Source organism: Crinia signifera, chromosome 1, assembly GCF_055691185.1.
Source record: "Crinia signifera chromosome 1, ASM5569118v1, whole genome shotgun sequence".
Classification (NCBI taxonomy): Eukaryota; Metazoa; Chordata; class Amphibia; order Anura; family Myobatrachidae; genus Crinia; species Crinia signifera.
The window spans coordinates 313,150,904-313,163,824 of NC_139217.1; the positions used below are offsets into that span (position 1 = coordinate 313,150,904).

The window sequence follows — 12,921 nt, forward strand, 5'->3', positions numbered from 1 at the left end:
TTTGTGACATACAGTAATCATTTTATTCATATATCGCTTTTCTCCAGCAGGGTTCCAAGATACTATACAAGCATCAAAAACATAGCACAGAGGTTTAATATTACAACAAGAAAGAACACATAAAGGGCACAATGAACTTAATGCAGGGTTGGTGCAGCCATTTCGTGGCATAAATTCCACTGGTTAAATAGCCCATCCATGAACAGTACCAGGCAAGGAAGCCATTTTGGGTGCATTATATAGGTTAGGGTGGAATAAGCAACACCTAGAAGAGATGACACAAAATGGAGAAGTTGCAGCTTACTAAAGCTAGAAGAACAGCTTTTACATAAACATTGGTTCCAAGTATTTTTCACCTCAACCATGGGTGCACCAGGCAAGACATCCATCTTGGGTACATTAAAGGTTACAATGCTTGAAACAAGACATATATGGTTGACTAGAAATAGTATTATATGGACTTAATGGTTACAGCCATGCGTTGTGCATCCTGTCTAAGATAGAACCATCCGAAGCACACTATATGGTAACATCTGGAAGGGTGCACAATGAGCAGAAGTTTAACATCCAGGTGGGGGGTGGCATAAAGAAACAGTATTAAAACAATGGTGACAGCACTAGAACTTATTGGTAAGGTTAATAAAAGACATACTACCCGGGAATTACCCGGCATTTTGATTGCTGGGTATTTTTCCCGGGTGCAGCCTGCATCCTTTCACACTTACAGCAGCAAATTACCGGATAAAGCAGTTCTACCCAGTAATTTGCTGACAAAGCCAAGTTTTTCTTATGTCTGAAAGGGTAAACCTGGGGTGTAAACCCCAGGTCCTCAACCCAGGTAAAAAGATGGGTCGATGACCCTTTCAGAAATACCAAAATCCTGGGTTGATGCGCGTTCATGTGCAAAAACCTGGGATTTTGGAGTATGTCTGAAAGGGGTATTACAGATAACCACATGACTTGGTGTGTGCCCAGAATCTCCCTTTCTCTCGAGTGTGTGGTTGAGTGAAATCCAGAATTTTTGTTGAGTGTGAAAGGGCTGCAGCACAAGTCAGAATATCCAACGTGAACAAAAGTGAAAACACATAAAAAACACAACTTGATACCACATTTTTATGAGCTGCAGTGCTTGAGAATAATTTATTTTCAGATTCTACAGTATGTCACAGGCCGACAGATTGTTCTTCTACGGCTTACATCCTGTTAAACTCTAGTTTTACTCCACTTTCGATATAAATTACACTGGTGAAAATAACATTACATGATCTTGTTATAATGGCACCTGTTAAGGTGTGGGATATATTAGGCAGCAAGCACAATGGAATTTGCTGCGCTATATAAGAAACTGTAAATAAGTGAACACTCAAACTGAGTGACTTTGACAATGGCTAAATTACTTGCTCAGATCATTTCCAAAACTCTATGTCTTGAGGTGTTATTCAGTGGTTGTACCTATCAAAAGTGGTCCAAGGAAATTATTGTGGGTGCCCTTGGCTCATTGATGCACATGGGGAGAAAGGCTAGCCCATATGTCCCTTTGCCAATAAAGAGCTAATGTAGCACAAATTGCTAACATAAATGTTTTAGAACACATAGTGTATCGAAGCTTGTTGTGTTTCTACAGACTGGTAACCCTTGTGGAAAGCACCTACAGTGGACACTCGAGCGTCAGAACTGGACTATGGTACAATGGAAGAAGGTAGCCTAGTTTAATAAATCATGTTTTCGTTTACATCATGTGGATGGCCAGGTGCCATCATTTTACATGAAGAAAATATAGCACCAGGAGGCAAATAGTTAATAAAGCACTACTATTTCTTCCCTTTAGGTTACTAAAGCAGGTTTAATGCAGCAATGTAGTTATGTATTAAAGCCCCATACATTAGGCCAATTTGTCCTTGAGCTCCCCGGGAGGGCTCACTTACAATTTAGAATTGATGTGCCATTTTTTGCATGCGATAAATCGCATGCAAAGACTCCCAGGGAGCTGCAGCAGCGGCCAGGAGAATAACAAAAAAAAACTGTCAAAAGACTGGCCTGCCACCCACTCAGCAGCTGCCGTCCGCTCACGTCCAAATGATATAACGCACTGGTTCTCAAACTCGGTCCTCAGGACCCCACACAGTTCACGATTTCCAGGTCACTCGACAGGTTCGCAGGTGCATCCATTACTCACACATTTGAAATGATCTACATATGGAGCTAATTATTTCACTTTTGTGTACATGTGGCAGATAGATTGTAAGCTCCACTATGACAGGGACTGATGTGTATGTTCAATTATTCTCTGTAAAGCATTGTGGAATATGTCTGCACCTGCACTCCACTCACTGCGCGGCGCGGCATTACTGAAATGACATGGTGAGGAGGATTTCATGCTAGGCCCAGCTCAGTCAGGGCGCAGCAGAGGAGCGGGCAGGCATCATATTTAGCAGTGAGGACTGAGAACTGGAGGTGCGCAACACAGGGCCCAGTGGAAGAAACTTCTAGGGAACCCAGAGTGCTGTGACAGCAATTCAGGGACTAGGAGGGAGCGGGTTGTTTGAACTGCGGCACATTGTGTAATGTGCACTGTGATAGTGGCATATTAAGGGTATTACATGGAGGTACATAAGGTTTAATGGTTCCCACACACTTGTGACTTCTCAGAGGGTGAAGCTGCATATGAATCAGGAATATTTTTTGATCTTTAGTAACCAATGACAGGGGGTGCAGGGTGCATAACTGTGTACCGTAGATAGTCTCTTCTTAGGACATGATCCTTGCATTGAGGCACACACCCCTAATGCACTTTTAAAACCTTAGCTTTCATTTGGAATCACACCACACTCCTTATTCTGGCTGCCTTTGGGTCTACCAGACCTCTTCACATCAGTTTTCAAGTGACATTTGATGGTTCAATAAACTAGTCAGTTATACCATGCCATGCGAAATACTATTACTTTATTAGTCTGTTTTCCTTTGTTGTGTTTTTCTCACCCTTACGATAGAAATATACCACTTATTGCACTTCGATCTTGTCCACGTAATGTTTCAGAGGGTGCAGCAGCACTTCCAAAATTGCTGGAAGTTAGGGCACACGTTTGCATCAGTTTTCAAGGCTTTGTCTATTGCCACAGAACAACTGTAAATCTTAATATATTCTCTTAAATTGCTTGAAAGAAAAAAATAAAATAAAACATGGAAAAATAGGAGTGTCTTAAAAAGTTTGACAGATAATGAAAGTATAATCCATCTGAAAATTATAACTTATCACGGTGCTAATTTTTATTACTGTGATTTAACAGCATTTTATTGCAATGAGCCAAAACATGTCCTTAATGCTACGATCACTGGTTTGGCATACATCTGCTAGAATGACGTGCAGACATTTTGGGATAACTTCATTATTTAAGCCCTAGTTCCCCCAGTGGGCATATTTAAGAAATATAAAGCATTGCATACTTGTGGTCACAGGATGAATTCAGTCATACACAAACCTAATTTGGATTTAAGTATGGGCAACATATGCCAATGAAGCAGTAAGCACATGATTATAACCCTTTTAGTGAATATGGCCAAAAATTGGTTTTAAATTATATTCAGGTAACTTACAGCCACAAGGGCCCTTTCGTTATAGCTGGCCTGACTCAGAGTTGAACACACAGCTGCTGCAAACGCTTCCATGGTTTTGTGCCTGTATCGGGAGGGGAAGCGGTCATCTATTAGAATGAACTTAGGTCTACAGTCATTAGGTCGACCCCACTAGGTTGACATGGGCCAAGGTCGACATGACTTAAGGTCGAATTTGCATAAAGGTCGACATGAGGAAGGTCGACATGGGTTTTTAACTGTTTTTTTGAGCCGACATGTGCCGACAGGCGGTATTTCATGCCCTACCATCCACTAGGGCGTGGTGGGAGAATAAAATAGTGTGCCGAGCGCAGCGAGGCACCGTGCCCGAAGCATTGCGAGCGATGCGAGGGTCCGATTCTCATTGCCAACTGTGTCCATGTCGACTGTGTCGACATTCGGATCAAAAAACAGTGAAAAACCCATGTCGACCTTCCTCATGTCGACCTTTATGTAAATTCGACCTTAAGTCATGTCGACCATGGCCCATGTCGACCTTAAGTCAGGTCGACCTTCCTGCCAGTCGACCTAGTGGGGTCGACCTAATGACTGTAGACCTAAGTTCATTCTGACAGATCTACCGCTTCCATCGGGAGATGGTGACCCCATCCATCTACTAGTTAAAGTAAACATCATTACTGATGTGTGCAAGAGGGTCATCTGATAAAAAAAAAAAGTAATCTGTGTACACTTAACTCTGAATAGTCCACCTACAGAAGATTTAAGCCGAATACACACTGGAGTGACAGGGAGTCATTTAGACATCCCCGTCAGCCAAAATCACCCACGCACACCTGAGCAATGTTTAAGGATAGAATGATCACTGTTTCGTACTTCATTTACATGCAGGATGTCACAAGGTTTAATGCGTAGCAAGTCAAACCTTGCATCATATTAAGTGACCGTGGAGGAGGCACATATACACACTGAGCGATCCATACAAGATTTATTCATCAGATGACCACACATAGGCCAGTATGCACCTGGTTCCAAGCTGCAGTATACCCAGTTACACCCATTCTGCCACAAAGAGATGTGGTCAAGATATGAACTGTAAAATGAGCATAATTATGGATCTTTGACTTGGAATGATGTGAGTGTTCAACTATTCTCTGCAAAGCTCTGCAGAACATGTGCACTATATAAATAATGGTCAATAATAATCGTAGTGTTAAAGAACAGTCTGCAAATTGGACTTGCATGAAACTCTGAATGAGACCAGTTGTCAGCAGGTACTTCCCTTCAAAAATAAACTGTGTGCCATATATAATGAGTTATCGGGTTTGGTAAGAAAATAGATGCAATTGTGAAATCCTTTACAGGAAAAACATCATATTCTTCTGGAAACCAAACAAAGAAAACAACAGTCATAGGACTTACACACGTAGCAATATCAGGCCTGTGCGGTGTGTGCATAGGGGCTATAGCGATGACCCATCCTGCGACATCTCCTGACAATTAATATCCAACATGCTGGATAAATCTAGTTAATCCCCAGTGTTTTTTCCCTGACAGACTGCTCAGCAGCACATCACAGTGCAGTATGCTCATCCCCCACATATCGCTACGGGTGTAGGCTCCATCAATGGTATAAAGCACTCATTCCATGTGAACCAATGCTTAAAGGAAGATGGTGAACTAGATTTTTTTCCTTCTTAAGAAAAAGACAGCAGTCCAGGAAAGTTAGTAACACATAAATGAGTCAGTTGTTAATATATTGTCTGCCAATGCCTACCCTCTTCAATAGAGATTGAAAGGTGTAACTTCATTTTGTTGTAGGGCTCAAATATTCAAACTGAAGAAACCTCTAAAAATCTTTCACCTGATGGTACTGATTAGGCTGAAGGGGATATAACTACCTGAATTCTAGTTTACAGCTAGATTTCTTGAAGGAACTTTTTTTTGATGAGAAGATCTTGTGTGGGATACACACACATATTGATAAAAGATTGTTTAATCTTTATGGTTGTAATGAAAAACCTGGTAACACATAGCAAAGAGATAAAATGGAAAGTTGATAGAAATTGGTTAAACCCATTTTTTATTTATCTGAATGACTCTGGCCATTTTCTGGCATTTGGTAGATTGTCATTTGCTCCCATACAATACCAGATATTCACTCCAACCAGAAGCTATGCTGGCTATAGATCTTGCCCTGACACTTCAAAAGACTGGTGATTAATAAGCAAGAAAACAGACAGGTACTTGTGTAGTATCACAGCTCCCACGATGGGCATTGTATAGTAAAAAATCGGATCGCATGCGATTTTAAATCACAAATGCATCTAAATTAGTAGGAAACATGTTAAATGCACCCCAAATGCCATTTTACACACTGTACCACCCCCACTATCAATGCCAACCCGAAGCGTGGAGAGCGCAGCGGTACGCGTCCTAAGACCTTTTCATACCCCCACTATCCACGTCGGCGTGGAGAATAGAAAGTGTGGCAAGCGCACCGAGCCCCGCGAGGGGACGCGGACACCTGTGAAGCACGCGAGGGGACGCGGAGCTCGCTGCACTCACCACGCTTCGGGCTCGTCTATTCTCAACTCCACACCGACGTGGATAGTGGGGTATGAAAAGGTCGTAGGACGCGTACCGCTGTGCTCGCCACGCTTCGAGTTGGCGTTGATAGTGGGGGTGGTACAGTGTGAAAAATGGCATTTGGGGTGCTTTTCACAGGTTTCCTACTAATTTAAATGCATTTGTGATCAAAATCGCATGCGATTTTTAAAAAAAAATGCAGCAAAAAAAAAAAAAAAACGGGAAAAATCGCATCGCATGCCACAACATTTGGCATGTGATGGCAGCCGTGATACTACACAAGTACCAACAGACATTTCCCAGTCCAGTATTGGGGCCCTAGATGAAGTCCAAACATTTCCAGAATATAACAAACCAGTCCACTCACACACAGCGCAAGTAATCTGGAATATAGTGTTTGTTGACACAATGCTCATTCTATCTGGAAAGAACAAGTATCAGCAATGCTTTAAATTACCCATTTTGTGTCAAAATAATAGCATGTAACAGGAAATGGAGACCCTCTACACAAAGTTAAACATAATTTTTAGAAAAAAAAAAAAGTAACTGTAACGTAGCAAAAAGTCTGTTTTGCAATGTACATAGCTACGGATAGTGTTTTTCTAAATTATATTTTGTTGGTTAGAGCAGGACATAGTCGTTCAACAGTAGTATGAACTATACAATTTGCTTCATCAAATTTAGAACAATGTGATTGCTATAAAGTTATCAATTACATATGTTTTTGAAAGTATTACAATTGAACCAAACCTATATTTGGTGCAAGATGTACAGGTAAGTCTACATTCAACTTTACTTTACTTTTCTTGCGTTATATGCTATGAGATGCTTATCACAAATAAGCACAGGTAGCATCTGGACTGATCAAAAAATGTTTGCATCAAGTAGCATATTTTTAAGAAAAATCACAAGTTGTAATTAAATGTCCGAATCCATTGCATGCCAAATAGGGCCATGTGGTTTGGTTTTAGGAAAGTTACACACATCTGTATGTTAGAAATCAGATGGATAATGGTGTCTGCTCAATTGGAACACAACTTCAGCTATACTGCATGCTTTTTGTGAATGACCATGTCAATCTCCAAACAAAAACTTTAATTAGTGATATATTTTCTAAGTAAAATATCTGCTTTAAAAGTAAGAGAGAATCCTACTCCGGTACACCAATGATAATCTGGAACTGGCGAGTACTGACCTATCAGCGAGATCTCCCAGAGCACAATTGCCCCATACAATGCAACTCCCCCTCAGCATCCATCTCACCCTCCAAAGCCAATCTCCTAAACGCAGAACACCCTCGTCCCACTCACAAACGAACGCAAATTGTCCTCGACACTAGAGGTGTTCAGATTAAGGTGTGCCAGAAACCGGGTACACATTGAGCTGGTTCTTCTAAAGTTATTATACTCCCCCCCCCCCCCAAAAAAAAAATTAGATCGGACACTGATAGTGCATGAAATGGTTTTCATGCACTATCAGTGTCCGATCTAATTTTTTCAGAATACCATGACCTGCTGGATACAGATACATCCCAGGTTGGAGAAAAGGAGCAGCTGGGTTCTATGTACTTAAGTGCCTTTTGGAATTTAGCCGGAGGACTGAATCTAAAACATTTGGGAGTGAAAGTTCTGAGAGGTTCAAATTATATATAATAAATATACACACAAAAAATTTTTTAGGAACTGCTCCCACTCATGGAATAGTAATCCACAATTTAAATTATGTATTGTTATCCTATTTCAAAATTCAGTGCTCTAGATTTGTTACCCCTTATAAGTGTAGTTCTGTTTAAAGCCACCCATACACTGAGTGATGTGCGCTCGCAGGAACTACACATCGCACAGCACAAAATACATGCGACAAGTACTTTTTGTACTAGATCGAATCGCATTTAGTACAAAAAGCATGCTGCTATAGCACACTGCATGCTGTTTGTACTGGAGGTGATGCGATCTAGTACAAAAAGTACTGAGTACATCATTCTGTGTTTGGGCACCTTAACCTTTGCATATACCTACAAATCTCCTTAAATTTTGGGGAGGAAAAAAACAAACAAAAAACCATGATGAATAAAAACAAACTAACATCAGCAAGCTCAGTTCTGGCATTCTGCATACTGAACCAAACACTTGAATGGGTTATGCAACCAAAAGCTCAAGGAATATGCTGTTATGTATTTTTGTGCAACCACTGTCAAAACAAAAAAGTGGCATTTTTTACTAAATAAAACACTGCTTTAAAGAAGGGATATGCTGTCACTGGGTAGACAATGTCTAGGTCGACAACTTAAAATGGTTAACATACCCAAGGTCAATGAAAGTTTTTTTTTTTTTTAAAGGTGTTTTTTTTTTCATACTTCATCCGAGTGGAACAATAAAAGTGTGCTGCAGCGTGCCCAAAGCATAGTGAACGCATCAAGCTATATGACGGGCTGTGGTACACTTATCCCATGTCCAGACAATAAAAAATTGGTTGCCCTTTTGTGAATGTCGACCAATTCAAGGTGTTGACCTAGTCACCGATGGCCATTAGTGGCTGACCGAGCGACTATAGACCTATATGTTGTCGGACATTTATACCTTAACCTTAAAGTACAGCAATAAATCTTATTCTACATTACATTTACCCCCTACGTGTCAGATCATGTACTGAACAAGAATAACTCAATCTTACAGAAAGCACACTTCTTTTATAGACAGATTGAGAATAAGCTTACATAAAGTCTGAATGCCCTTAGGCATGACTACAAACACATTAAGAGGGCAGGAAATGAAAACCATATATCAAAGACAATGCATTCATTATTTAAAGAGCAAAACTTCCTCAGTTGTACAATAAATGATGGCCCTTACTCTAGTTGCAGCACTAGTGATGCATTTTTCAGAGGCACAGTGAGGGTTTGGTGCAATTGCTACAACTTTTATTTGCAGAAATATTTGCTGAAATCTGTCCAGTGAGTAAAGCCAGGTTTAATACACCAAAAAAAAAAAAAAAAAATTAATAAAACTCTATTTCCCCCTACATTTGCCTAACATTTGGCATCTACAACTTGGACAGAATTCAAGAGACAATGACTAGGTTAAAATTTGATTTCCATTTTAGTTAAATAAAATGTTGCACTGCTCACTTGGCTTCATCTAGAGGAATAATAATAAAAATATTTTTTTAAACTTTAATTATATTAAAAACTGAAGCACAGCTGGCCAATTCTCAATACAGGTGACTATTTTCAGTTACAACATACCGATGTAAAAGTGATAAAAACAGCAATGTGTAAAGTCACCATTTTGTTACATTTAACATACCCCATTTTAAACAGACATTTCAGGAAGAATAAAAATTAAAGAGAACCTCAAAAATGTGGAATTAAGAGATTTATAGAGGGACAAAAAAAATAAAAAAAAAATAATGATTACTATAAAAACAGAAAAAAGGAAACCTAAACATGTTGGCTGCTGCTCAAAACTTACAAAATCAACTTATTCCATTAGAGGTCTAGAGAGGAAGCTTAAGCGGAGATTCATTCTCCATGTAATAACTGAATTTAGAACATAACATAACAAAATAATCTTTAACATAAAGCAGATATCAATTCAGCTCTAGAAATTCTGTACAATTCTCTTGGAGGTGGGGCATTCTCTGTAGTTTGTGGATTCTTAGTGCTGATTAATGTTAACAAATGCATCCGTAGATCCAGATCTTGTTTTGTAATCCATAAGCAACGAAAGGGGGGGGAAGGAAAGCATTCCAGGTTTTTTCATTGTAGCTGTTCTAAACAAAATATTTGGGAATCCACTTAAGCCTGAAAGAGAAATTCATATTTTGTTCCTGATATGTAACACAGAGACATAGCAGATGGCTCAACCCAAGCAGGAAATAAAGAATTTGAGGCATCACTATAGGAGATAACCTAAGATGTACTTTTCTGGAGGTAGAACTACCATAAAAAAAAAAAAAAAAAAAAGAAGGGCAAACCTTCCATAAATGTAACATTACACTGCTGTCTCTATGCAGATTGCCAGAAAAGCCTTGTTGTGTATAACTTAACATTTAGCGAGCACTCAAACATGGATACTCTACCAGCTAAAGCGTTCTAGTACAGTTCTGCACGCATTTAAATTTAGCAATGCATGTTTAGATTTTATTTATCGGAGTTTAGATCTCCACTCCTTTAACTACCAATCATTTAAACAAACAAAACACTATCCACTTAGGAAAGTTGTAAAATGGCAGTGATGAAGCTAGCCATTTCTTGCACTTGTCAAAAGGTGGACTTCCAATTCACCATTATTTTATTTTTCAAATCTAAATGGGAAGGAGCGAAAAAAATTGCCTAATAAAAAAAAAGATTTTATTTTGGAAAAAATGACAAGGCCAAAAAAATATAACAGAGTCTTAAAGAATCCTTAATACCTTAACAGATTTACCATTTAGCACTACATTCACACCAAAAGTGCATATTTAAGTACTAAAACAATTGTCAAGTGTAGGTAAACAAAATTTTACTTTAACCACATGAAAATAAAAATCTTTGGAATTAACCGTAAAATATTAATGGCCATCAATATTGGCTTTAAGAAGAAAAAAACCCCATTTAGATTTGAAAACTTCAGTGTATAAACACGCAAATCACTACTTTTCATTAAAACAGTTTTATTGTGAGAATAGAAATAATTGTAAAACAAGCCCAAGTGCAAAGGAAGACTAATTTTCAACACTGCTCACTGTACACTTCCTCTTCTGCAGTAATGCCTGTTTTAGAGCGACAAATAACCCTGCAAAAGAAAAAACAAATTAAGTGTTTATACTAATTAATGTACTGAAAAATACCTTTATTTAGAACACAGGAGTAGGAAGGTCAAAGAGTTTTGGAAAATTTACACTAACCAACTATATGGTGTTATTTTAACAAACCTACTTAAAACAATCACCATTAAAAATGGTGACAAAATAAAAAAAAAAACCACCCACAGTTCACTACATTTATTTAAAAATAATAAAAAACACATTTCCACTGCTCATGGTAGATTATGATCGCCAATAACTTTTCATTAACATATATGCAGTATAGGTAAACCATCCACAAATAATGCAAATTAACCAAGATTGGCAAATGACAAGCTGGATTTAAAATAAACCCCACTCATTCTGCATCGGTTACCAAACTAGTCTGTAACACGTCAAACACCAGTTACTTCCTACATTTTAAAACTTATTAAACCCATGAAGCAGAGGAATGTTGGCTTTTTTTTATTATTTTTTTTTTTTTTAAATCAGAAGCGAAGAAAAAATAAAGATGCAGGATTCCTTCATTCTTCACTAGTCTTAGAAAAACTTGCCAGAATACTGCTTCACACTATAAAAAAAGAGAATCTTACATTAGAACCCTTGAGCATGTGCCTCTCAATGTTTAGAAGTCAAAACCCATAAGCATAATCTTCAGAATACTGCTTCACACTATAAAAAAAAGAAAATCTTTCATTAGAACCTGTAAGCGTATGATCTTATAAAAATGATTCCCCTCCCCCAGCAACATAAAAGCCAATACCAAGAACATAATTAAAGTATTACTCAACAGAAAATATAAAACTGTAGTTTCTGGTGGACTTTAGCAAGACAAACATTACAGAAACATATTACCGCATGCTACCGATTATCCATGATTGCCTTGCTAGTGTGAAAGTTTTTTTATTTGAAATTTTAAATATGATTAGAATTTGAATCATGGGTGAAATTAGCTAAAATTTGCACCATAAGGAGAGTCCCATTGATTCAATAGCATCAGGAGAGTGGCAGTTTCTCATAGTTTATAGTTGACCAAAATCCACCAAAAATAGCACTGGTTAGTCTTCCAGTTAGTGATGTTTAAATATAAAAACACACAAACATGCTTTGAGTAACTAAGCAGGAAAAAAAAAAAAAAAAATCAAAAATAGTGGTTAGTAAAGGTGTGAAACGCTGCATTATAGCATCAAATCAAAACCCATTGTAACTTGTCCTGTAGAGGCATGGTCTGTGCCATATGGCAGACCGTGATTTGTTGTCAATGTTGTTATCTAAAAACAACAAAATCACTAGTCTTCCACACAGAACTAAACCAACATCCACTGATTTCTTCTAGATTTAGATTTTGTCTACAGGCACAATAATAAAATGTTGGTTTTACAAATCTTTTGCAGCCGTTTCACGACAGAAAGTTGAGCTGTTAATTTCATGAAGCAGAATTAGTTTGAAAGCATCTTCATTTTAAGAGATAGGAAGATCTGAAAGGGGGAAAAATGTATTAAGGCTGTAAAATGCCACAAAGATTTAAAATAGTTAACAGTTTAGTAGGAAACCCATGCAAGGCTAGACATATCAATAACTTGCCTGTTCTGAAGCAAATATTGTGCATTCTGTATCTGATCTTGGGTGCCAATAATTGTAATGATGCGATCATCTGACCCTTCCAAGGGTTCATCAATTTTGATAGATGCCCCAGATTCATGGCGGATTTGTTTAATCCTTTGACCTCCTTTTCCGATAATTGACCCTGCCAACTAATAAAATGATTTTAAGTGCATGGAAGTCTTAAAAAAATAATTAAAGCCAAAAATATAATGATCAAAAGTCCAGTCGGGAAAAAAAAAATGGATTCATCCACTTACATCTTTTGGAATGGTTACTTGTGTTGTTATGACCGGTCCACCTAGATCACCATAGGATCCCCGACCTACAAAATCATGAGACAAAATGTCAATACATTTTTTTTTCTTAGGTTCA

General features: G+C 38.2%; 1 protein-coding gene across 4 annotated transcripts in view; it reads right to left on the reverse strand.

Moving 5' to 3' along the window:
- HNRNPK (heterogeneous nuclear ribonucleoprotein K) overlaps positions 1 to 12,921 on the reverse strand; it is a 19,213-nt gene continuing 6,292 nt past the window's right edge. For 2 of the 4 annotated variants that reach the window (XM_083186318.1, XM_083186310.1), the window contains exons 12-15: positions 12,807 to 12,871; positions 12,529 to 12,698; positions 11,538 to 11,616; positions 8,829 to 9,961 (exon numbers count right to left, since the gene is read on the reverse strand). In XM_083186318.1, coding sequence (XP_083042444.1) covers positions 11,577 to 11,616; positions 12,529 to 12,698; positions 12,807 to 12,871 — 275 coding nt within the window. In that variant the 3' untranslated portion in view covers positions 8,829 to 9,961; positions 11,538 to 11,576. Of the gene's footprint in view, positions 266 to 8,828; positions 9,962 to 10,795; positions 10,935 to 11,537; positions 11,617 to 12,528; positions 12,699 to 12,806; positions 12,872 to 12,921 lie in introns of those variants that run through there. The other 2 variants (XM_083186317.1, XM_083186314.1) reach the window with 2 other exon arrangements.